The sequence below is a fragment of the Schistocerca cancellata genome, chromosome 1 (genome assembly GCF_023864275.1).
Source record: "Schistocerca cancellata isolate TAMUIC-IGC-003103 chromosome 1, iqSchCanc2.1, whole genome shotgun sequence".
Taxonomy (NCBI): Eukaryota; Metazoa; Arthropoda; class Insecta; order Orthoptera; family Acrididae; genus Schistocerca; species Schistocerca cancellata.
The window spans coordinates 1,247,998,951-1,248,023,685 of record NC_064626.1 but is presented as its reverse complement, the minus strand read 5'-3'; the positions used below and the strand labels follow the sequence as shown (position 1 = coordinate 1,248,023,685).

Sequence of the window (24,735 nt, the reverse complement as noted above, 5' to 3'; positions counted from 1 at the left end):
ACTTACCAGGTGTACTGGTATGAAATGAGCTTTTTTTTTTTTTTTTTTTAAATGAAACACTAATTTTGAATCGAACAGTAAAAACATTATATTCAAAGTACTGACCATTGTTTTCTATACGTTTTGACCACCTTTCTGGCAATTTGTGGACACCACGCCAATAGAAATGTTCGTATTTTGAAGCAAACCAGTTAGACACCCAATTTTCGACTTCTTTGTAGGAATCTAAGTATTCCTCAGCCAATGTGGTCCAACTGATAAAAACAAATGGTAGTCAGAAGAGGCCAAGTCTGGTGAATACGGCGGGTGGGGTAGCAGCTCCCATCCAAGTGTTTTGATTGTCTCCTGAACCAGTTTTGTTTTGTGTGCAGGTGCATTGTCCTGTAAAAAAATTACTTTGCCATGTCTTCTGGCCCATTCTGGTCTTTTTTCGATCAATGCATAGTTCAAATTGATAATTTGTTGTCTGTAGCAATTAGTATTCACAGTTTCACCGGGTTTTAGAAGCTCATGATACACAACACCTTCCTGATTCCACCAAACACAGAGCACTGTCTTCTCGCCGAATCGATCTGGTTTTGCAGTTGATGTTGATGGTTGTCCCGGATTAACCCATGATTTTTCCTGTTTAGGATTCTTAAAATAAATCCATTTTTCATCGCCAGTAACAATTTCTTTCAAGTCTTTGAAGCAAAATTTGACAAATGGTTTTTCGGTTTTTAATCCGTCTTTCATTCAATTTATGTGGCACCCATTTTCCACACTTTTGGATCTTTCCCATTGCTTTCAAACGGTCAGAAATTGTTTGTTGTGCAACATTTAGCGTTGCTGCCATTTGCTTCTGACTCAAAGTATCTTCTTCATCCAATATTGCTTGCAATTCGACATCTTCGAACTATTTTGGTTGTCTTCCACGTTCTTCATTTCTTACATCAAAATCATTATTTCTGAACAGTTGAAACCATCTTTTGCATGTTGCTTCTGATAGAGCATGATCACCATGTGCCTCGACAAGCATTCGATGCAATTCTGCAGCACTTTTTTTCAAATGAAAACAAAAAATTAATGCTTTCTGCAAATCATCACTTTCTGCTACAAAATTCGACATTGTTAACACGATGAAAACATGATGATGTTTGTTCCATGACTTTATGTGTACTAAATATCTTTGACAGATGTCATACCAACAAAAAACCTAAGGCTCGTTCACAACAAATGTTCCCTATCGACAAATTTGAATCTTAACGCTCATTTCATACCGGTACACTTGGTAAAGGTATACAGCAGTTGGCTACATGGAGTACGCTACACTGGAGCTGCATAACATAAAATGTTATGGACAGTTCTTGTAGAATGTAAATTCTTTTGTCTTAAAGGAGACCATTCACAAAAAAGCAGAGGTGTTGAGATGTCGATAGGCATGCATTCACAAAAGAAATGAAACTTGCTAGCTTTCGCAATTCCTGACCTGAAACGAGGAATACTCTACCTAAGATCCTTCCCACTCCTCCTAAAGTGGTAATCCGTCATGCACCCAACCACTACAACTCCTAGTCCATCCCCATACCACTCCCATTCCCAATCCCCTGCCACAGGGATCATATTGCTGTGGCAGGCAAAGGTGCAAGACCTGTCCAATCCACCCACTCAGCACCTCCTACTCCAGTCCTGTCATAGGCTTCTCCTACCTCACTGGAGGCCGGGCAGTCTATGAAAGCAGCAAGTCATAAGCCAACTCTGCTGCAAAAACGGCACAGCTATTTATGTTGGTACAACTACCAACCAGCTACCCAACAGGATGAATAGCCACTGCCAAGTTGTTGCCAAGAACAATGTTTACTAGCTGGTGGCACAAGATTCAGCACAACATGCTCAATCTCAATGGCTGCTTCACAATCCAGACAGTCTGGATCCTTCCCTCCACCACTAGCTTCTGTTGACTACACAGATGGGAGTTGTCCTTACAACACATCCTCCGCTCCCATAATCATCCTAGCCTCAATCTCAGGCAACTCACTGTCCTCACACCCTCCATCCAACAGTTTCCCTCTTCCTCTGTCCTGTCACCTCCTCCTAATTCATGTTCCCACATCGCCTTCAGAATGCATGGCTCCCCAACGGCCCCTACAATCACACCTAGACTACACAGCTGCCACCTATTCCTCTTGCTTTCTTAGCCAACAAACTGACTGCCTTACTGTGGGCTGCCAGCCACCCACTCCCAGGCCCTTTCCCTCTGCCCATTTCACTCGACACTATCCACACCACAGCCAGGCCACCTGCCGAGAAACAAAGCACTGGCACTGTTAGTCCAACTGGTGCCATGTAAGAGCAGAGGCATGAGTGCGTCTCTCTCTCTCTCTCTCTCTCTCTCTCTCTCTCTCTCTCTCTCTCTCTCTCCCTCCCCCTCCCCCTGCCTCTCTTTTCACCACTCTAGCTAATCAAAGGATAATTCCGAAACTAGCAAGTTTTCTTTCTTTTGAATGTGACTGTTGACAACTCCACACTTCTGCTATTCCGTGAGTGGTCTCATTTAATCCAAATGTAACACTACATAACTTACTTGTGTGTAAAAGTGTATATAAACACACAATTCAGGAACAAGGACATGCTCTGCTGCAGCATGACAGTCAGCTACAGCATTAAAGATGCAGACAATAAATACGTAACTGTATTAAGTGAATTGAGGATTGTGTCTCATCATAAAGTTACAAAAATGGTTGCTTGCCATCTTTTTTTTTCTTTCTTTTTTTTCCCTCCTTCATGTGGCAAATACTACTTTAAACCACACCAAATGTTACTCATTAGATGACTGATGCAACTCTCACATACCAAGTCCATACGCTGTGAATACAGCTTTCCACAATCTTCACACTGGAAAGGTCCCATATCTTGCTTATTTAGGTAAGCTTCAATAGCTTTCCTCCCAGATTCTTCTATGTCAGATGTCTCTATACATTTATCTTCTGTGTTGCTATTAACTACTGACTGCTCTGGTACTGGAAGCACCGTTGTGCAAGACACATCTTGCTCTGTCCTCTCACAAATCTGAACCGACTTTTCTGGATTATTGCATTCAACAGTGTCGTCATTACTTACAACCACAGAAGAAGCTGAAAATATAACATGAAATGGTAATTTTTATACAAAAAATAAGGGAATGACTGTATCTCTTAGTTCCATACATATAAAAATGTGATTTTAATTATTACGAATTCAAAATAAAAAGAATTAAAAAGTGGATACTGAACAGGCAGAATTTATCTCCCTCACAGATGGTCCCATATAAGGATCAGTGCTTCAACACAGAGTGCATTCTAAAATAAACTTACCTAAAACTTCAACAAACGTATACTCACAACAAAATTGTTCTTGAAACTGGAAGTAAATTAGTTAGTTTCATGTACCATATGCTGTTTGCACAGTTTCTATTGAAATGATGAGGAAAGAGTCAGCTGACATACTATGCATACATAATTTGTTTGTATGTAAGTGCTACTTATAGATTATTAAACAGGAAACAGTACATTTGCTTAAATTTAATAAATATCAACATATTAGTTTTTGTTATGAGCCAAGTTACAAATGAAACAGATTTAACAATAAAGCAAACATATTTTACTGTTGTACTACACATATTATTAGTGTTTAATATTCACCTACTGAATGTAAGGAGTTATCCAGAAGAAATTATTTAATTATTTCAGATTAGATTTACAATTTGCTTTGCTACCTGCCAGACATTTTACATTATTGGAAAAAGGTTAAAGATATTTAGCGACACAGATAGCTGTACCATAGGGACGGGACAATCACAATGGAGGAGTAAGTTGAGAAGTCAGACAAAAGTGTGGTTCCTGAAGAGGGGCAGCAGCCTTTTCAGTGGTTGCAGAGGTTGGTGTGTGAACGATTGACTGATCTGGCCTTGTAGGATCAACCAACACAGCCTTGCTGTGCTGGTACTGCTAATGCCCGAAAGCAAGGAGAAACTATAGCTGTAAATTTTCCTGAAAGCATGCAGTTCTACTGACTGGATGAATGAGATGGCATCCTCTTGGCTGAATTACTCCCGAGGTAAAATAGTCCCCCATTCAGATCTCCAGAGACTATTCAGAATGACGTCATCAGGAGAAACAAAACCAGAGTTCTAAGGGTCAGGGTGTGGAATGTTAGATCTCCTTACCAGGCAGGTAGCCCATAAAATTTAAAAATGGAAGTGGATACATTGAAGTCAGATATAGTAGGAATTTGTGAATTTCAGCGGCAAGAGGAACAGGACTTCTGGTCAAGTGAATAGAGAGTTATAAATACAAAACCAAATTGATGAGAAAAAAGAAAGTATAGAGACTGTTAAGAAAGACAAAAATTTAATTGTGATAGGAGGACTGAAACTTGACAGTGGGAGGGAGATATGTGAAAGCAGGAGATAAATATGGACTGAGGGAAAGAAATGAACGAGGAAGCCACCTGGTACAAATCTGCACAGAGTATAATTTAATCCTTGCTAATATTTAGTTTAGGAATCATGAAAGATGGTTGTATGTGTGGAAGAAACATGGAGACACTGGAAGTTTTCAGATTAATTTTATATAATGATGATACAGAGTTCGGAACCAGATTTTGAATTACAAGACAGCCCTGCACCAAGTGAGAAGCAACAGTTTTTTATGTACTCGCAACAATAAGCAATTTTGATTATAATATCAGTTAGTTCAGTGCAGATCATTTAGTAAATACGTGTGTTAATGTATGTCATAAATCCCTGGACGTCATGAATTCAATCGTTTCACTAGTGCTTCAATCAAAGAGTTGATAGTAAATCTATCTGTTTATGGCAGTATATGACATTGTATATTTGGAGAGATGCATATGGGGCCTGAAGATGGCACAGCGAAATGCTGAAACTGGTATTCTTCAAAATAAAATAAAATAACATCTTCGTTACATAGCTGTTGGAGAATTTCATTGATACTGACAATTACTTAACCAGGAGATGTCCCCTTTCCTTGATGGATAAACAGATATTAAATTTAAGTTGTTGATTCAGAAACTTTGCATTAGTACCAGTAGTTTGCTTCTGTACAGTAACATATTTTTGTTAACATGTTTTCTTGTTAATCTGTAGTTTAACTGACTTAGTCTTACTAAAGTATTATATTTATCATAGTGAAAAGTGCCTGACTTGCCATCTGTTAGGTCTGGGTTTTGGTGTGGGTGCAGTAGTTTTTAACATGTGAAAAACTGCAGTGGCTTGGGAATTGGGGACATAAATGAGGCTCTTCAGTGGTTTTGTAGGATATGTAGCACAGATAAGAAGATAGTGGAACAGGAGGGGAAAGCTGCCACCCTTCAGGCTGAATCAGAAAAAGCTAGGGAAGATCTGGACACAATGTGGAGGGAGAAAGTAAAGAAAGGTGGGAAGTGGCAACAGGCAATAGGAGGAACAGGTTTAGAGCTACATCTAACGGGTGAAAGTGCAAAATAAGTCTGACCTGTTGCTTCAGCTAGAAACTCATGGGCCTCAAGCAGATGTAAGTGTAGACAGGGCACAATGAACTTTCAGTAGCAGATTGAAGGGTAAGAATGTAGCGGCAGTCAAAAAGAAAAATGCTTTGTTGTTAGGTATTTCTCATGCTAGGCATGTGAGTCAACTTTTGCAGGATGAACTAGGATCTGTGTTTTTTTTTTTTATTTTTTAATACCAGGTCACAAAGTTTTTAAACCTAGTGCTGGTCTGGAGCAGGAGACAGCAAAGACTTCACAAGGAAGACACCTTGTTTATGGTGGGTGGACCAGGTAATAGCAATGACAAAGATCTTGGTTACATTACATGAGTGTGATCTGGCAAAGACTTCATCAGTATTGAGACATACCAATGTTGGGTTTGTATCAGCTCTCGGGCACCATGACATGACTGACCTTATTTGAGCTCTTCAGTCATGAAAATTAATGTGGAGTTGGAAAGGCTGCTTGTGTTGGGTGTTGGGTCACATACTGGCATCGTTCCTGTCAAATTTCTTCATAGGTGGGATTATAGTAGGCATGGACTTTACCTCAACAGCAAAAGGTAAGGCTTAACTGGCTGAGATAATAGCAGGGGATGTAAGGGGCAGAGGCACTGTCATTAGTGATAAAATACCATTGGCTACAGGGTTCAGAAAAGCACCTTTTTCAGGGTATGAAGGACACAAAGACGTTAGTTTTAAGAGAGGTTAAGACTAAAACAAACTGTCAGTTTGAGGAAGAAGTCAAGCAACATAATTCTGGCATACTGCACAAACTGCTGTTGGTTAAAAATTTTCAGTAATCAGCAATAATGTTTTTTTCCCATTAAATTTTAATTCAGTCAATGGGGGGTGTCAGCCATCTTTATTGCAGCAAAATATTCAAGGACTAAAAAGGAAAATCAATGAACTATCTACATTGATGAATTAGTCATCAAACCCAGTTGTGATAACCTGCCTCTCTGAAAATCATGTGACCACTGGTATAGATGTTTTAAGTGTTACAGGATTTACGGTAGCACCTCACTTTTGTAGAGCAGAAATAGAGGAAGAATGATTTGCCACATTCATCAGGAATTGTCATAAATTTATGAACATAAATATTCATAAATTTTGCCTAGGGCAACACATGAAAGCATATGCAACAGAAATAGAATTTAATAATAATGGTTCATAATAATAAGTGTATAATGAGCACCTGCAGGTAATTTTAATCTGTTCGTAGATCACCTTGAAGCTCTACTGAACTATTTAACAACAAAAAACAAAGAAATGGTGCTTCCTGGTGACTTCACAAGGCTATTGGAGACAGTAACACTACCATTCAACTTATTTCCTACCATAAACTTCCCAACTACGATAGCTATTTGCTCACAAACAGCCACTGTTACCATCTTTATAGAAAGGTCTAATGAACAAAATTGTATAACAAAACAATTAGTCAGTGGCCTCTCACATCATGACATGCAGTTCCTTTTGTTACGTGCCAATACTGAACAGTATATATAATCTATTAAATCTGAATTCAAGAGGCTGCTCAGTAAGCCAAAAATTGATTATTTTACAACACACCTCAAAGGAATGAACTGGAGTGATGTATACAGCACTCACATCACAAATGAAAAATACAGGACTTTTATTAATGAAGTACTTATCTTATTTGAATGCTGTTTTCTCCAAAAACTAAGCCAGATTAGACTGAACATTCCAAAGAAACCATCGATTAGGGTCAAGGAATAAAAGTATCATGTAAAACGAAAAGGAAAATGTATCAAGAAACAGCTCTGATGTTGATGCTAATGCTCATTACAAGACACACTGCAAAATATTAAAGTAAGTAATATGGTCGTCCACGCAGATACATTACAAGAAAAGGTTATTCACATCAGATAACAAAATAAAGACAATACGGGATGTAGTGAAGGAGGAGACCCTTAGAACCAGACATGAAGAAGGGCAAATAGCAGTACGAGTAAATGATACATTGGTAACATGTGTGCAGTGTTGCAAAACCTTTTAATAAGTGTTTCAAATCTTTTACTGAAAAGATGGGATGCTCAAACCAGACAGTACACGCAACTTCACTAACGTAATATGACTCTCACTACCCAAGCAGAAGTAATGTCCATAATAAAATCTTTAAAATCAAAAAATTCTGAGTGGGTATGATAAAACATCAACAAAGTTAATTAAAGAGTATGCTTCATCATTTAGTAACATACTAAGCTATCTGCGTAACCAGTTGTTTATCAGTGGAACATTTCCTGTGTGGCTGAAATACTGAAACATGCTGAAGTTAAGCCTTTGCTTAAGAAAGGAGTAACGAAATACCATCCAGTTTCTCTTTTTCCAGCAGTCTAAAATAATTTACAAAAGGTAATTCACAGTCAGCTTCTTAACCATTTGACAACAAATAATATATTGCCTAAGTCTCAGTATCAGTTTAAAGGGTTCCGATATTGAGAAGGCTACCTACACATACAGTGAAAATTTACTTAATTCATTTGACAATAAATTAGAGGCCACTGGTATAATTTCTGATCTGTCAAAGGCATCTGACTGTGTAAATCACAGTATACTATAGTGTAACAGGAAATGTTGCAAAATGATTCAATTTCTGTACCTCCGGCATGAAACAAAAGGTGTGATCAGAAAAGAGACTTGAATTATCTGTCACTCTTTATCCTACTTTAAACTAATTACATGTGGCACCCCACATGGTTCTATCTTAGGGCCCTTGCTTTTTCTTGCATATATAAATGACCTTTCATCAGGAACTTTACCCGATGCCAAGTTTGTTATACTTGCAGATGACACAAACATAGCAATTAAAGTGTAGTCTAAGAAATATCAGTTAAAGTTTCATGGACATTAATAAATTGGTTTCTAGTAAATTCTTTGTCTCAAACACTGGGAAAAAAGGACACTGCATGCAATTCAGAACTCTTTAACAGGCTTCTCAACAACATACGCCTAAAAGAAGATAGAAGAAGTTGACAGTGTTAAATTCTTCCCCCTATGAATGGTGGGGAGGCTTGCGTGTCTCAGTGATATAGATAGCTGTACTATAGGTGCAACCGCAATGGATGGATATCTATTGTTAGGCCAGACACACGTGTGGTTCCTGAAGAGGGGTAGCAGCCTTTTCAGTAGTTGCAGGGGCAGCAAACAGTCTGGATGAATGACTGATCTGGCCTTGTGACATTAACCAAAATGGTCTTGCCGTGCTGTGAATGGCAGAAAGCAAGGGCAAACTACAGCTGTAGTTTTTCCCAAGGGCATGCAGCTTTACTGTGTGGTTAAATGATGATGGCGTCCTCTTGCGTAAAATATTCTGGAGGAAAATAGTCCACCATTTGGATCTCCAGGTGGGGACTACTCAGGATGACGTCATTATCAGGTGGAAGAAAATTGGCATTCTACAGATCGGAGCATGGAATGTCAGATCCCTTCATCGGGCAGGTAGGTTAGAAAATTTACAAAGGGAAATGCACAGGTTAAAGTTAGATATAGTGGGAATTAATGAAGTTTGGTGGCAGGAGGAACAAGACTTCTGATCGGGTAAATACAGGCTTATAAATACAAAATCAAATAGAGGTAATGCAGGAGTAGGTTTGATAACGAATAAAAAAATAAAAAAATAAATAAATAAAAAAATAGGAGCATGGGTAAGCTACTTCAAAGCATGTGTTGACAGGTGTGAAAATTACTGAACTATCAGTTTAATAAGTGATGGCTCCAATATACTAACATGAAATGCTTGCAGACGAATGGAAAAACTGGTAGAAGCCAACCATGGGGAAGATCAGTTTGAATTCCATAGAAATGTTGGAACACATGAGGCAATACTGACCCTACAACTTATCTTACAAGAGAGATTAAGGAAAGGCAAACCTACATTTCTAGCATTTGTAGACTTAGAGAAAGCTTTTAACAATGTTGACTGGAGTACTCTCTTTCAAATTCTGAAGGTGGCATGGGTCAAATACAGGGAGCAAAAGGCTATTTACAATTTGTAAGAAACCAGATGGCAGTTGTAAGTGTCAAGGGGCATGAAAGGAAAGCAGTGTCAGGAAGTCTGTTCTGAAAGAATTTGTATGGAGAGTAGCTATGTATGGAAGTGAAACATGGATGATCAATAGTTTAGACAAGAAGAGAATAGAAGCTTTCGAAATGTGGTGCTACAGAAGAATGCTGAAGATTAGCTGGGTAGATCACGTAACTAATGAGGTGGTACTGAATAGAATTGGCGAGAAGAGGAATTTGTGGTACAACTTGACTAGAAGAATGGATTGGTTGGTAGGACATATTTTGAGGCAACAAGGTTCACCAATTTAGTATTGGAGGGCAGGTTGGAGGTTAAAAGTCATAGATGGAGACCAAGTGATTAATACTCTAAGCAGATTCCGAAGGATGTAGGTTGCAGTAGTTACTTGGAGATGAAGAAGCTTGCAAAGGATAGAGTAGCACTGAGAGCTGCATCAAACCAGTCTCTAGACTGAAGACCACGACCACAACCACAACATCTTTATAATAAATTCAACTGGGAACAGAACACCACAGAACTGCTGAAGCACCTAAACAGAACTCCACTGGCAATGCAAATGTTGTCAAATAAAAGATTCAGAGCAGTAATGTGAACATCCAATTGGGATCTGTGGAAGGTACATTACATTAGCATACTTGTTTTTCACTGTCATTACATTAGCATACTTGTTTTTCATTGTAAATGTTTATTGTTTATTCTTGTTATTCTGAACCATTCTACATCCTGGAAGACCACCTCACTATGGATCATTTGGTACAAGTAGTACAGGGTGATTAAAATTATGGTTAAACTTTCAAAACACTGTAGAAATAACATTGCTAGTCAGAATGACATCAAATTACAACAGAATATTATTGGAGAAGGGGGAAGATGTATAGTAGAAGAAAAAAAATAGTACCCAGCTAATCTTTGTGTTACGCACGTCTGACCAATCAAGGGGAGTCCTACAAATCACCACCCAATAACACACGTCTAAAAATCTGCAGCCAATACTGTCACAGTCATCGAAGCCTTTGGTTGAGACCCTCCAGTCAGCTCCACGCCAAAAGACCCCGATCAACTCTGGGAACAATGCTACAAATTCTGAGCTCTGCTTGCTTTCGTGCTCTATTGGTGAGTGGTTGTATTTCCTTTATTTTACTTATGACTCCAAGCAGGAATATCCATTATTGTGGGCCACCTACTTTCAGATGACCATCCTGTTCATGGACTTTGCCCTTGGTGTGGTGTGGTTACCAAAAAGCAAAAGAAAGTGGTCAAATATACCATCATAACCATTCTCTTCCTGAGCCTGTTATGAATGAAATAAAACCAATTTTTAGAGACCTGAGTGACCCTGTTTTGCTTAGTAAATGTCTTCATGGGAGCACTCAGAATAAAATGAAAGTTTCAACCATTGCATATGAGAAAGATTACCCAAGAATGTTTTTGTAGGACTAAATACTTTAAAAGTTAGTGTACTAGATGCAATGATATGTTTCAATGATGGAATGATACGAAGGTTGGAAGTCTTGAGAAATTCAGGCATAAAATGTGGCTCTAATATTGAAGATCAATTGCTTGCGTGTGACAGACAATGGGTGCATGAAGCTAAAAGATTCGCTCTTCAAGTTACCAAAGAAGCAAAAAGTGCTAAAAGGAAAGCCAAGAGGGAGCTTGAAGATGAAGAAATGCTGCAGGATGAAGACTATTCTTCAGGGATGTTCTGAGGCACAGTTTAATTGGACTCGTATTTTTCAGAATTCAGATACAAATATTTCCTAAACTATAAATAGCATTATTCTTTGCAATAGTCCATACTTATATAGTAGACCTAAGCTTTATTGCAGAATCAACAAAATTATAGAAAAAAATAACATTTTTATTAGGGAAAAATTATAAAAATTAAAATGTAAGATGTGATATTTTTTTATCCTTGTAATATACATTATAGGTGGAATTAAATAGGTCTAGTACCTCAGCCGTCATGTCATGTGTATCTGGTAAAAAAATGTGGTCTCGTTCAAATGTAAAACATTGGATTAAATGGTAACTCAATCTGAGGAAGCATTTTGGGGGAAAAAAAGTGCATCAATTTCTTTGTAACTTTTTTAATAATCCTAAGCAGGTTCAAAAATATTCAAAATATTTGTAATTTGTTCAGAAAGTGTGCTGCATTACCTGATATAAAAAAAAAATCTGTAAAATGTATACATTATAAACAGTGCCTGAAAGAAATAGGTGTTGATTTTTACGTAATACTGAGCCAGAAAAGCACCCTGTATCCTTAAGATTCTTTGTGTGGATCTCAGTCTGGCACCTGCTTTTCCTATTATCTGTTTTATGTGATCATTCCACTTTAGGTCCCTCTTAGACAGTTACTCCTTTTTTTTTATGATAGTTACTGTTTCCAGCCACTTGTCACCAACAGTGTAGTTTTACAGTAGTGGATCTCTTCTCCTATATCAATTATATTTCAATGGTATCTACCTGCCTGAGTTTGTAATACAATTAGTGTCAATCTACACAATAAAATGCCTTGGACCAGTCACTGACAACATTAACTGATTATATTTTGCTACTTAGGCTTTTAGTATTTGGTGCTTAAGGCTATAAATGAAATTCTGAGTCGATAAACCCTTCCAGAAACCAAACTGTCACATGCTAAATTGTCAGTATTACTCTTGAGTACATTACTTTATGGAATATTGTACAAAAGTTGTCAATAAGAAAATTTAATGATTTTTACCTGTCAATTCTCTTAATAATGGTATCTTTCAATTTCTGGAAAAATTCATTGTGTGCTGCCGATGAATTACATGTACCACTAAGGATATGCTTCACTGAGTTAGAACAACTGTACAAGATTATGTTTGAAATTCCATCAATACCACACAATCTTTCATTTCGGTGGGCTTTAAAAATTCTTATTAATTTCATTCATGAATGTTTGTGCTACTTCAGGCTTATTAAAATTTTGTAGAATGATAAAACTTACAAGTGTCAGTGATGTCTCCTAGAGCATCTTCAGGAGACTTTCCCTTGTATATTACTTCATCATCTTGATTAAATGTACTGGCATCACACGTAGCCTGGCTGCTTTTGCTTGAAATACTTAGACTGCTTGTATCACTGTGATGCCTTTCTTCGTAAAGTTCATCATTTTCTTCACAGGAATTAGTCTGACTTCTAAAAACAAAAGGAAATTTTAATTTCTCCGTGATATATTTTTGAAAATGTAACATGGATTTTCATTGTGCATTGTCTCATTGTGAGCAATTTTTACATTTAATCATCAGTAATGGCATTCATAATACTTATTATTATGATCATTAGACATGATAATACAATAAATAATTTTTGCAAGCCAATGAAGTATAAACTGACATAAAAGTACAGGTTTTTGTAGAAACTTAAATATCTGATAATTTGCTTTTGAGAGTTATACTACAGAGGTAAATTTTAGCAAACTGCATGCATTATTTCAAGCCACACAATTCAAAAGAAATTAAATGTTAACTTAAAGAAATACAGATGCAGATAAGTATCTCTTTCTTCACTCCTACCTCTTGCTTACTTCCCAAAGTCCATAAACCTAACCACCAAGGACACCCCATTGTAGCCGCTTACTGTGCTCTCACTGTGACAATCTCTGCACTTGCAGAACAACAGCTTCATCCTATTACCGGCAACCTACCCCCCCCCCCCCCCATCATAAAAGACAACAATCATTTCCTCCACTGACTCACCATAGTGGCTGTTCTTTTACCAATCAACACCCTACACACCGCCATCAATGCAACCTCCTGTTACACGAACATCCCCAATGCCCATGGATTGCCACCATTGATCATTATCGTTCCCATTGGCCAACTGACTCCAAACCTGTAACCTCCTTCCCGGTCACCATTAACAACTGTATCTTCACCCGCAATTTCTTCTCCTTTGAAGGCATCACCTACAAACAAATATACAGTAATAGGAACCTACATGGTATGATCCGATGCCAACTCATTCTTGGGCCATCTACAGGAATTCTTCCTAGCCATCAGATTCCTAAACCCCTCACCTTGTAAAGTTTCACTGATGACATCTTCATGAGCTAGACTGATGGTGGAGACAGCCTACACACATTTCTCCAGAACCTCAACACCTTCTCCACAATTTGCTTCACCTGGTCCTCCTCAACCCAACAAGCTACCTTCCTCATGTTGACTTCTATCCCAAAAATGGCTACATCAGTACCTCAATGCATGTCAATCCAACCAATACCCCACTCTGACAGCTGTCACTCGTTCCATATCAAGTAGTCCCTTCCATACAGCCTAACCACCCACAGTTGTCACATCTATAGTAACTAGCAGTCCCTCTCCAAATATGCCAAAGTCTCATTGAGAGACCTTCACAGACTGAAATTACCCTTCCAATCTCATCCAGAAACAGATCTGCAATACCTTATCTCTCCAGTTACCCACCACCCCTCAAAATTTTACCATACAGCCCCCACATTGCCCTCGTGACCCAGTACCATCTAGAATTGGAGCTAATGAATCACATTCTCCACCAGGATTTTGACTACCTTTTGTCCACAATCCCTGTCCCAACCCCTTGTCTCATAACTCATATATATCCCTGTAACAGACTAAGACACAAGATGTGTCCCCCCCCCCCTCCCCACAATCCTGTCACAGGCATCTCCCAGCCCATCAAAGGCTGGGATACCTGTGAAATCAGTCGTGTAATCTATAAACTAAGTTGCAACTATTGCGCTGTTTTCTGTGTGTGTATGACAATTAAGTAGCTGTCTGGTTGCATGATGGCCACTCCCAAACTGTGGCAAACACCACCCAATACTCATTAAGATTTTCAGCTTCGTGACTACAGACCGGCATGTTACCGACGTGGAGCTTGGTGGGCTTATAAACTCAATCGGCAATCAAAATTTCTCTGAAACAAACTAGCACAATCTATGCTTGACAAATACCAAATAAAGCAGCACACTGCCAAAAATATGACAAACATGTGAAGCTTGATCATCTATGGGGGTCTTTATGATTTTGGGCACACCACAATCCAACTGCATGGGGACTACTGGCTGATACAGGTGAAATAAATCAGTAACCTATCTATGATATCTCATAGCTTCATAGGTAAAATCACCTCCTATTGTGGTTGGTTACCATCATCCAGTTGCCTTCACTAATGATGTAAAACATTATCATTTTATGTTTTCAACACTAATGACTTTTCTCTTTCCTTATAGTTCCCTGCTCTTTAACAATTAACCAACTTTTTTATTATTTTTCCCATCGTGTAATATTCCAGTAGCTTTTTTCTCTCTTCTTATTTAACGCTCTCTGCTCGCCAGTGTCTTTAATGAATTTCCTCATCTCTGTTTGCTTTACTCTGACCTGTTTACACTGTCTTTTACTTCTAATCTATAGTCCTTATATTTACAGAGTGTGTGTGTGTGTGTGTGTGTGTGTGTGGGGGGGGGGGGGGGGGGGGGGGGGGGAGCAGCGGCACATGCACACACATGCGTACTAATACTGGTGTTGAGAATTGAATGAACAGTGAAACACCACTAATGGATAAGCCAAACAAAACTGCATGGTTTTTAACAGACAGGCCTTTTATTCAGAGGATGGAGACTATTCATCATCCAGTCATCCTAATTTAGGTTTTTTGTGGTTTCCCTATTATTTCAGGAAAATGTCTGTTTAGTTCCTACTATATGGCCATGGCTGACTACCTTCCTCATCTAGTCAGACTCAACCTTTCAGTGAATGAATACCCCATGTCAAATAGTCTTGCAAAAGTGATCCATGGATGAATAAAACTACTATAACTTTTCATTATATGTTCTGGGATGTCACTTGGTTGGATGTATGAATCAATTTCCTTAGTAGCCCTTCAAACATTTTTCCTTCCATTCTTTTCCTTCTTTACAGCTAATGGACTGCCTAGTTTAGAAAGCTTTCTGGTTTTGTCATGAAGGTGTGACTGACTCTAGGTGTGCAGTCACCTTGTGATGTTACAAGTAGACAGTTTTGAACCTCAACAAGATAAACAAACACAAAAATGTATTGTTAAGTTCCAAACTTTTATACATCCTAAGAGACAATTTTTTCCTTGTCAATTCAAATGCCTTCAGCATACTCTGAACATCAACTATACTTGACTTATGCTGCCTTATCTTTGTTGGAGAAAATATTATCTGTCTGTATGTACTCCTCTACCCTCACTGTATCCTTTGCTTAGTAACGTTCCTCCAATTCCCTCAATCCAAATTATTTCCAACTCAGTATTTGCATATCCTTATCTTTTCTCATTCCACCATTCTCTGAATGGAATGTAGACAGATACTGAGTAAAAATCTGGCATTTCTCACAATGTTAAGTTACTTGTACTTTCAAAGGTGTGTATGTGGAGGGAAAAAAAAGTTAACTGACAGTATACTTTCCCATGGAACTGTAAAACTTATCAATCCTTTGAAAGTTAACGTTTTATACACCGGCGTAGAACTTCCCGACACTTAAAAAATAAACACATTTTTGAGAGATCTTTGACGTGCAGCAACATGTAAATTGTATATTTTCATATTACGATACACTACTTATTTTCGTACTAGGAAAGCATAAATTCAAACTCCACCAAACACAGCACATTAGTTTCCGAAGCACTGAAATCGAGACTGCAATGCCCTTCTGTAAGCCAGGCATGGCTTATCTCACCGGCCAATGACAGCAGATATTCAGAGCATAGGACACGCAATGTAGTCAGCCAATAACAACATCACTGCTAAGTAGCATGAAAACACAATCAGGAAAAGTTAATGGTTTAAATTAATATACATTGTAGCTACAAGAAAATCTAAGCTTTCACATATAATATTTGTCTTTTTTGTGTGTGTTACACACCATGGACCTTGCCATTGGTGGGGAGGCTTGCGTGCCTCAGCGATACAGATAGCTGTACCGTAGGTGCAACCACAACAGAGGGGTATCTGTTGAGAGGCCAGACAAACGTGTGGTTCCTGAAGAGGGTAGCAGACTATTCAGTAGTTGCAGGGGCAACAGTCTGGATGATTGACTGATCTGGCTTTGTAACACTAACCAAAGCGGCCTTGCTGTGCTGGTACTGTGAACGGCTGAAAGCAAGGGGAAACGACAGCCGTAATTTTTCCCAACAGTAGCCTTACTGTATGGTTAAATGATGGCGTCCTCTTGGGTAAAATATTCGTTTCTGAAAGTATTTGCATGGAGTATAGCTGTGTATGGAAGTGAAACATGGACAATAAATGGTTTAGACAAGAAGAGAATAGAAGCTTTCGAAATGTGGTGCTACAGAAGAATGCAGAAGATTAGATGGGTAGATCACATAACTGATGAGGAGGTATTGAATAGAATTGGAGAGAAAAGAAATTTGTGGCACAACTTGACTAGGAGAAGGAATCGGTTGGTGGGGCATATTCTGAGGCATCAAGGGGTCACCAATTTCGTATTGGAGGGCAGTGTGGAGGGTAAAAATCATAGACGAAGACCAAGAGATGAATACACTAAACAGATTCAGAAGGATGTAGGTTGCCGTAGGTACTGGGAGACGATGAAGCTTGCACAGGATAGAGTAACATGGAAGCTGCATCAAACCAGTCTCAGGACTGAAGGCCACAACAATAACACACTCTAAGATCCATCACACAAATTTTCCAGTAAAATTTAAAATAACGACATAAATGTCTGGTCTTCTGGGTTCGAAATTCTTGTAAGTGGCTGGTCCTCAAAGTGTTAAGTTTTAAGTTTTAAATGAGACTCAAATGCTCTGTGATAAGGACTTCATCGCACATTCTCACACGTAATATAATTCATCTTGAGTAAAAGGAAATTTTCTTTGTAAGTAACGCTTCTCAAACCATCATCTGCAATATTTTCCTAAGACCTGTTACAAATAGTTTCCTTTCAGCATTTGCCAAAGAGCGCCAGAAAACAGGTGTTACTGCGCGTGGGCAGCTGCAATGATGTAGGAAGCCCATATGTTCATACTTACATAACGTGATAAAGGAAGCAGGGCATCAGAGGATATTCCAAGAACATCGGACTTCCGTAAACCACACTAACCATTTGGCTTGAAGTGCACATTCGTATGTCCAGATTCACAATGAAGTAGGTTCTAACCTGATATTATGCTTTCCTGTGTGGTTTTTGGAATGGAAATTTTCTTGGAGTACTAGTACTGTTCCATCTTATGTTTGTTTCTTTATTATGGAATAGTGTGACACATATCAGAAGATGAAAACACACACATGAAACTGGAGAACAGTTGGAACTAGCCTATACTGTGGAACAAAATGCATCATTTCAAATAAATTGACTGCTTCAGTGGAAAAAATTGATGAAAGCCAAATTTTTTTTAGCAAACCGACAAAAATAACTTCATTACTCTGCAAGGCTATTAATGCTTGACCACCAAAAACGAGGAAATAAAATAAAACCAGAAAACATAATAATAATATATTTCAGCCTTCCGTAGAATGTATTTTAATTCACTTGATAGCTCCCGGCCTCAGAAATCCGCCTTCTTTTCGTCTGACGTGAGAACTGTAAATGAAGAGGAAACAGCAAAATCACTAAATGTTAACACGGGTCACGTGGAGATTACCCCTCCCCATTACAACTCAGACTGCTCTGCACATGGGCAAATCTGGCAGCTTAGGCACGTCAGAAAAATTATTCCAGTTAGCGTCTGGCTTCGAGTAGGCAGAAGTGGGAGAAGGTATTGCTCATATATGACTGAACAGTGCATGCGCACGAGCCCGCTGGCAACCGCTCAAACAAACCTAAACAGTTGTGATGTCACGCTCATCGGGAGCAGTTTGTTGTTAAGAAGTATTGCATAGTTTTCGTCCTAAAGCCTTTGACACATTTTGCTGTTGGCAGACGCAGGTGCTTGCATAATGTTTTGTTGTAAATGGCGCATCTCCTTTACAACTGAGGTTTTATACTTTTTTTCCCTCATTTTCATCTTATTGCTGCAGTATTATTCTTCATTATGGGATACAGTAATATTCTTTGTTAGAGTATCAGATCTTACCAGTCAAAATTACAAATATTTAACTGAAAACTAAAATAAAGAAGAATTCGCGGAACTCTGAAAATTCCCAGGTTCTTCCTGGTTTTCTCCTGGATGAAACTATTCCTGGGTTTTTCCTGGATTTCCCGACTGTCCCAGGGTATATACACCCTGTTTCAATAGATCATAACACTGTCAAACCATATTCTCTCTCTTTTAAAAAGTCACTGTGAGTACGAATGCCTAAGTTACTATCTACTCATATTCCACATAATATTTGCTCTGCATGGTCACATTAACCAGCTTGTTCCATTCATGTAAGATCATGGTTTCACAAAGCCCTACTGTTTCAACATATTTTGAACAGCTTCAGTGGTTTATTGCCAGCACATATTTTGAAGAATTTAGCAATTCCAACAATGTTGATCCAGTTTAACAAATAATCAGTGTACTTACAATTGCAGCACAAAGTATTAATATTTGTGCTAAACTTACGTAGTGCTTACAGTTTCTGGGGTTAAATCGGTCTGCATTTCCATTTCCACATCACAGGGCTCTTCTTGGTGAGAACTGTCAATCTATTTAAAAGGGAAAAAAAATACTTTATGCAATGTCTGAATAAATGATGCAGATTTACATGTGTAAATTTACAAATTAATATTTTATAATTTTATATTTTATAACATCATCAGTAACTTAGAATCAACAGGCCAAAACTAAATAACTAAAAAAAACTCTTCAAAATTTGGAATGTAACTAGGTGTATGAGGACTGCCCACTACTCTCCAAACAGAAGAGACTTTTAGCACCATGATATATCGAAAATGATCTTTTTTACGTGCCTTTCTCCTCCTTAGTATCTGTTCTATTTCAAGAATAGGTTTTTCCTCCAAAAAGCAAAAGAGAAAGAAGAGTGTAATTTGTGGTAAAAGGTGAAGCAGAATAGGTGAAAACCCACAACTTAGTGTCACAGGACATAGGTGGCATTTATGATTACGTTGCTTTCTACAGCATGAGCTTTATCTTTCCCTTCATGATTAACTTACTTAAAACTGGGAATAGCCACTATTTTCTAGGTATCTGATGATATATATCTAAAGCTATGGTGCATCTTTCTGGCAGTAGCAGATCATCAAAACATTCTATGACAATATTATGAAAAGGGGAGATTGCTGCACACCACATAGCGGAGATGCCAAGTTGCAGACAGGCGCAACAAAAATATTAGTAAACGATTAAGCTTTCAGCCCAAAGGCCTTCTTCTGCATTAGACAAAATATCTCACCTATATCCCCTAACACCAAGTTCGGCATTTTCACCTTTTCTGCTTCATCATCTACCATAAATTACACTCTTCTCCTTTCTCTCTTGCATTTTGGAGGGCAGACATACTGTTGATACTTGTCAAATTTCATTTGTTTGTGATAGGGTCATCCACAAAGTAATTTCCGTTTCTATTTCCATCTGCAACAGCACTACGATTGCAGTTCCGAGCATGCGTGGCAGTTACTCTGACTCAAAGAAATGACATGTACACCATTTTCAAATCACTGCTGCCGATGTGCGTTTTGTAGTGCTTCTTTATAGTGTCAGCGATAATTGAGAATGCTCCCGTGTGTGAAATCAAATCAGTGATTTGGTTTCTAAATGCAAAGAAAGTTAAACCAAAGGAAATTCATTGGCAAATCTGCGAGGTTTATGGACAAAATGCTATGTGTGATTCACTGGTTAGAAGATAGGTCAGACTGTTCAATGAAGGACGTGATCAAGTGCATGACGAAGAACGAAGTGAATGCCTGTCTGTTGTTACTGATGAACTGGTTCACACAACTGAAGAGAAGATTATGCACAACCGTAAGTTTACACTTAGTGTCCTTGCTATGGAAGTTCTGCAAATCTGTCCTTGGTGGTCAACACTTCAATGATGATGAGCTGAAAGAACATGTTACCACATGGTTTTATGAAGAAGGCACACAAAAACTTGTGTCACGCTATGACAAGTGTCTATAAAATTTCGGAAGCTATGTAGAAAAGCAGTTTTTTCTGTATCTGTACACTTTTTTTTATATAGCCAAACGGAACTTACTTTGTGGATGACCCTCTATATATATTTTACAACCATCCTTCACCCACCTGTCCCCTTCCCTGTTCCCACTCCATTATTGAACAGTCTTTTATTCCACCAACACATTCAGTATTTTTACTTCTTTTCTGGTTTCTGGTACCCCAGCAGGTTTAATGTTTATCACTACTGTGAGGAAACTATCACTGAACCATTGACTTCAGTGTCTCATCATTTCTATTAAAGATAATATTTCGGAATGTAACTTAATTTATCTCATTTGTTTTGATTTCGTCTGAGACTGATCCAGAGGCATTTTCCTTTAGCCTTCATGCGTGCCGTGTACTGCTGGATCACTTCTGAACTACTTTTGTTGCCTAAAATCTTTATTCCACAGCTTTGAAGCCACTGGAGAAATCTAAACTGAGAGTATGAAGACTTGCAGCAACTGTAGGATCTGATTTCATAGTCTTCAATGTAACTGAACCTTTAGATCTAGTTCCAACATTACTACTGAAAAATGCAGCTAGGAACTGTGCTCTCTCTGTTTCTGCCAAAGATGAATCAGACTAGTTTCACGATTATTCTCTCTTTTTCAACAATGTATACCAATAGTGATATCACCACATCACCAAAAATTACCAGCATTTAACTGGAGTCAAATATCCCGTTTGAAAACTTCACTGGCATTTCTTACACTGACTTCCATTATTGTTGAATATGTGAGAGTTGTAATTTATTTATTTTAAAAGTAATTTAACATGAGTTATTCGTTTACAAATCACTCTTCATTGCAAAATATAGATCATGGAATTTCCAGGTATACATTCATGAGCAACTGAGCTACTGAAAGTTGGGAGTTGGAAGTAGAGCACCTCAATTGTCCCAGCGAATGGAATGTTTGGCGTGTCACCCAACGCAACCAGTGTTTAAGAGCACGATAGGGGAAAAAGTGTGTTGTAGTTTGACTGAAACCATATTACGGGTACCCAATGCATAGGATATTTTGTGAAGAGTAGTCATCAGTCACCAGTTCCATCTATTGGCAGTGTGAGATGGTCTGGGTAACGACATCTTGACAGCAGAGATCACTGTCAACGATGATTTACTGTCCAAGTGTATAGATGAGCCATAGTATAGAAAATCATTTGCAAAACAATGACTGACAAAACCGCCATACCATCCATAACCACCGCTTTGATATACATACATCAAAAACAGTTTTACATCACCCCAGTTCCCAGAACTCCTGAAGATAGACGTTGACTGTGGATATTGTATCACAGACATAATACCTTTGACGGTTCAGTCACTAAACAAGCCCAAAGATATAAACAAACATGCATGAACAGTGCCCGTTAGACGGAGGGGGTTCAACAGCCATTCAGTTCTAACGATTCCACCAGGAAGGAGGTACATGGCTTGTGTTGTCTGTAGTTCAACCATGCCTAGACGGTCAATATCACGGTTCGATTGCGTCCGCATTGTTACTTTGTGCCACAAAGGGCTCTCAACAATGGAAGTGTTCAAGTGTCTCAGAGTGAACCAAAGCGATGTTGTTCAGACAGGGAGAAGTTACAGAGAGACAGGAACTGTCGATGACAGGCCTCGCTCAGGCCGCCCAAGGGCTACTACTGCAGTGGATGACCGCTACCTACGGATTATGGCTCAGAGGAATCCTGACAGCAACGCCACCATGTTGAATAATGCTTTTCGTGCAGCCACAGGATGTTGTGTTACCACTCAAATTGTGCACAATAGGCTGCATGATGTGCAACTTCACTCCAGACATCCATGGCAAAGTCCATCTTTGCAACCACGACACCATGCAGCACGGTACAGATGGGTTCAACAACATGCCAAATGGACCACTCAGGATTGGCATCATGTACTCATCACCAATGAGTGTCGGATATGCCTTCGACCAGACAATTGTCGAACACGTGTTTGGAGGCAACACAGTCAGGCTCAATGCCTTAGACACACTGTCCAACGAGTGCAGCAAGGTGGCAGTTCCCTGCTGTTTCGGGGTGGCATTATGCGAGGCCGACGTGTGCTGCTGTTGGTCAGGGAAAGTGCTGTAACGACTGTATGACATGTGAATGCCATCGTCCGACTGATAGTGCAACCATATTGACGAAGCATTCGTCTTCATGGACGACAATTCGCTCCCCCATCGTGCACATCTTTTAAATTACTTTCTTCAGGTTAACAACGTCACTCGACTAGAGTGGCCAGTACGTTTTCCAGACATGAACCCTATCGAACATGCCTGGAATAGATTGAAAAGGGCTGTTTATGTGCAACATGATCCACCAACCACTCTGACAGATCTACGCTGAATCGCTGTTGAGGAATGGAACAATCTGGACCAGCAGTGCCTTGAGGAACTTGTGGATACTACACCAGGACGAATACAGGCATGCATCAATGCAAGAGGATGTGCTACTGGGTATCAGAGATACTGGTGTGTACAGCAATCTGGACCACCACCTCTGAAGGTCTCGTATCGTAGTACAACATGCAATGTGTGGTTTTCATGAGAAATAAAAAGGGTGGAAATGATGTTTATGTTCATCTTTATTCCAATTTTCTATACACGTTCCGGAACTCTTGGAACTGAGGTGATGCAAAACATTTTTGATGTGTGTAGGACACAAAAGCCACCACTCCACATGTGTTTCTCTGTTCACCTCATGTCACAGGATACAAAGATTAGTATGGGTACATTAATACTTACAATTAGATAATTGAAGTATGTAAAAAGGTTATGTGCAATCATGAATCAAGGTACACACTTGTACATAATGAATGCATGTCAAGTATGTGTAGGGTTGCAGCCAAAGTGCCAATTTACAGCAGATGAAATGAGTCCCCAATAAATACTCCAACAACTCTTATCAGTGAATGCAAAAAACTACTGCCCGATTCTGTGCATCCATTTATTTGCTTACATTCAACAAGAAAATACTTGACAGCATCATTCCTGAATTGAGGTGGAGTAACTTGCGGAGTTTTCAAGAGATATAAGTGTGTCTGCGCGCGCGCTTGACTACGTCACCTGATTCCAATACTATTGAGCACTTATGAAAATTTTAGAAAATTGTAACATGAAAAATAACGTAAATTAGCAGTTTTAAAAGACATAATGCAAAATTCTGGATTTTCCATTACTTGATAACAAAACTGGTGATTTTTATGAGATATCGTGAAATTTGTAATTTTGCCACTTAAAATTGTTATAATTCTGAGGATGGCAGTTTACTAACATTTGTAACTGGTAGTTATTGAATGTTAAAACTACCTCTAAGCTGTTGAAGGCAGAGGTCTGTGTATGAACTTACACCAACAGTTCATTTTCCATGTAACTCTGATATCATGTAACTAACTTTAATGTGACAACTAAGATAACACTGATATAGCACAAAAAACCAAATCTGGCAAATGGCCCTGAATCTGGCAGATAACTCCGAAAAGTTTGATGACTATGGCTGGATCCAAAGCCTTTGTGAATTTTTTTAACGAAATCATTCCACTTTAGGCTGTTAAAACATTATTTAATGTGACTGCAATTTTGACACATGGTCATTTTCGAGCATTGTAGGCTGTTGTAACCCCCTCAACAATACCGAGTTGCGACATGCTGTGTAAGAGAAGTTGCACTTGGTGGTCTGAATTTATCTGCTCTTCCATATACCATAAACACTAGAAATCTGATGAAATAATGATATAAACATTTAAATTTAAATCCCATGTAGCACATTTACATCTTTGCCACTTGTGTGGTATATTTAAACTTAAGTGTTACTATCATTATTTCACAATCTTTCTAATGTGTGTGATCTATGGAACAGTACATAAATTCACATCATCACACGCAACTACTCTTCCACAGCATGTTACAGCTTTATATTACTGAGTGGGTTACAAAATCACACAACGCTTGAATGTGACCACATGTCAAAATTCCAATCTCAATAAATAATGTTTCAATTGCCCGAAGTGGAATAATTTCATTCATAAGTAACACTGAATTTGGCACAAAGTAACACCGACTTCAGCAAAAGTAACGC

The 24,735-nt window shown here is 38.6% G+C and overlaps 1 protein-coding gene across 2 annotated transcripts in view; it reads right to left on the bottom strand.

The window, feature by feature from the left end:
* LOC126094884 (zinc finger protein 37-like) overlaps positions 1-24,735 on the bottom strand; it is a 168,522-nt gene that overhangs the window by 18,733 nt on the left and 125,054 nt on the right. For both annotated transcript variants that reach the window (XM_049909524.1, XM_049909533.1), the window contains exons 10-12: positions 19,096-19,178; positions 12,530-12,720; positions 2,833-3,113 (exon numbers count right to left, since the gene is read on the bottom strand). In XM_049909524.1, coding sequence (XP_049765481.1) covers positions 2,833-3,113; positions 12,530-12,720; positions 19,096-19,178 — 555 coding nt within the window. The remainder of the gene's footprint in view (positions 1-2,832; positions 3,114-12,529; positions 12,721-19,095; positions 19,179-24,735) is intronic.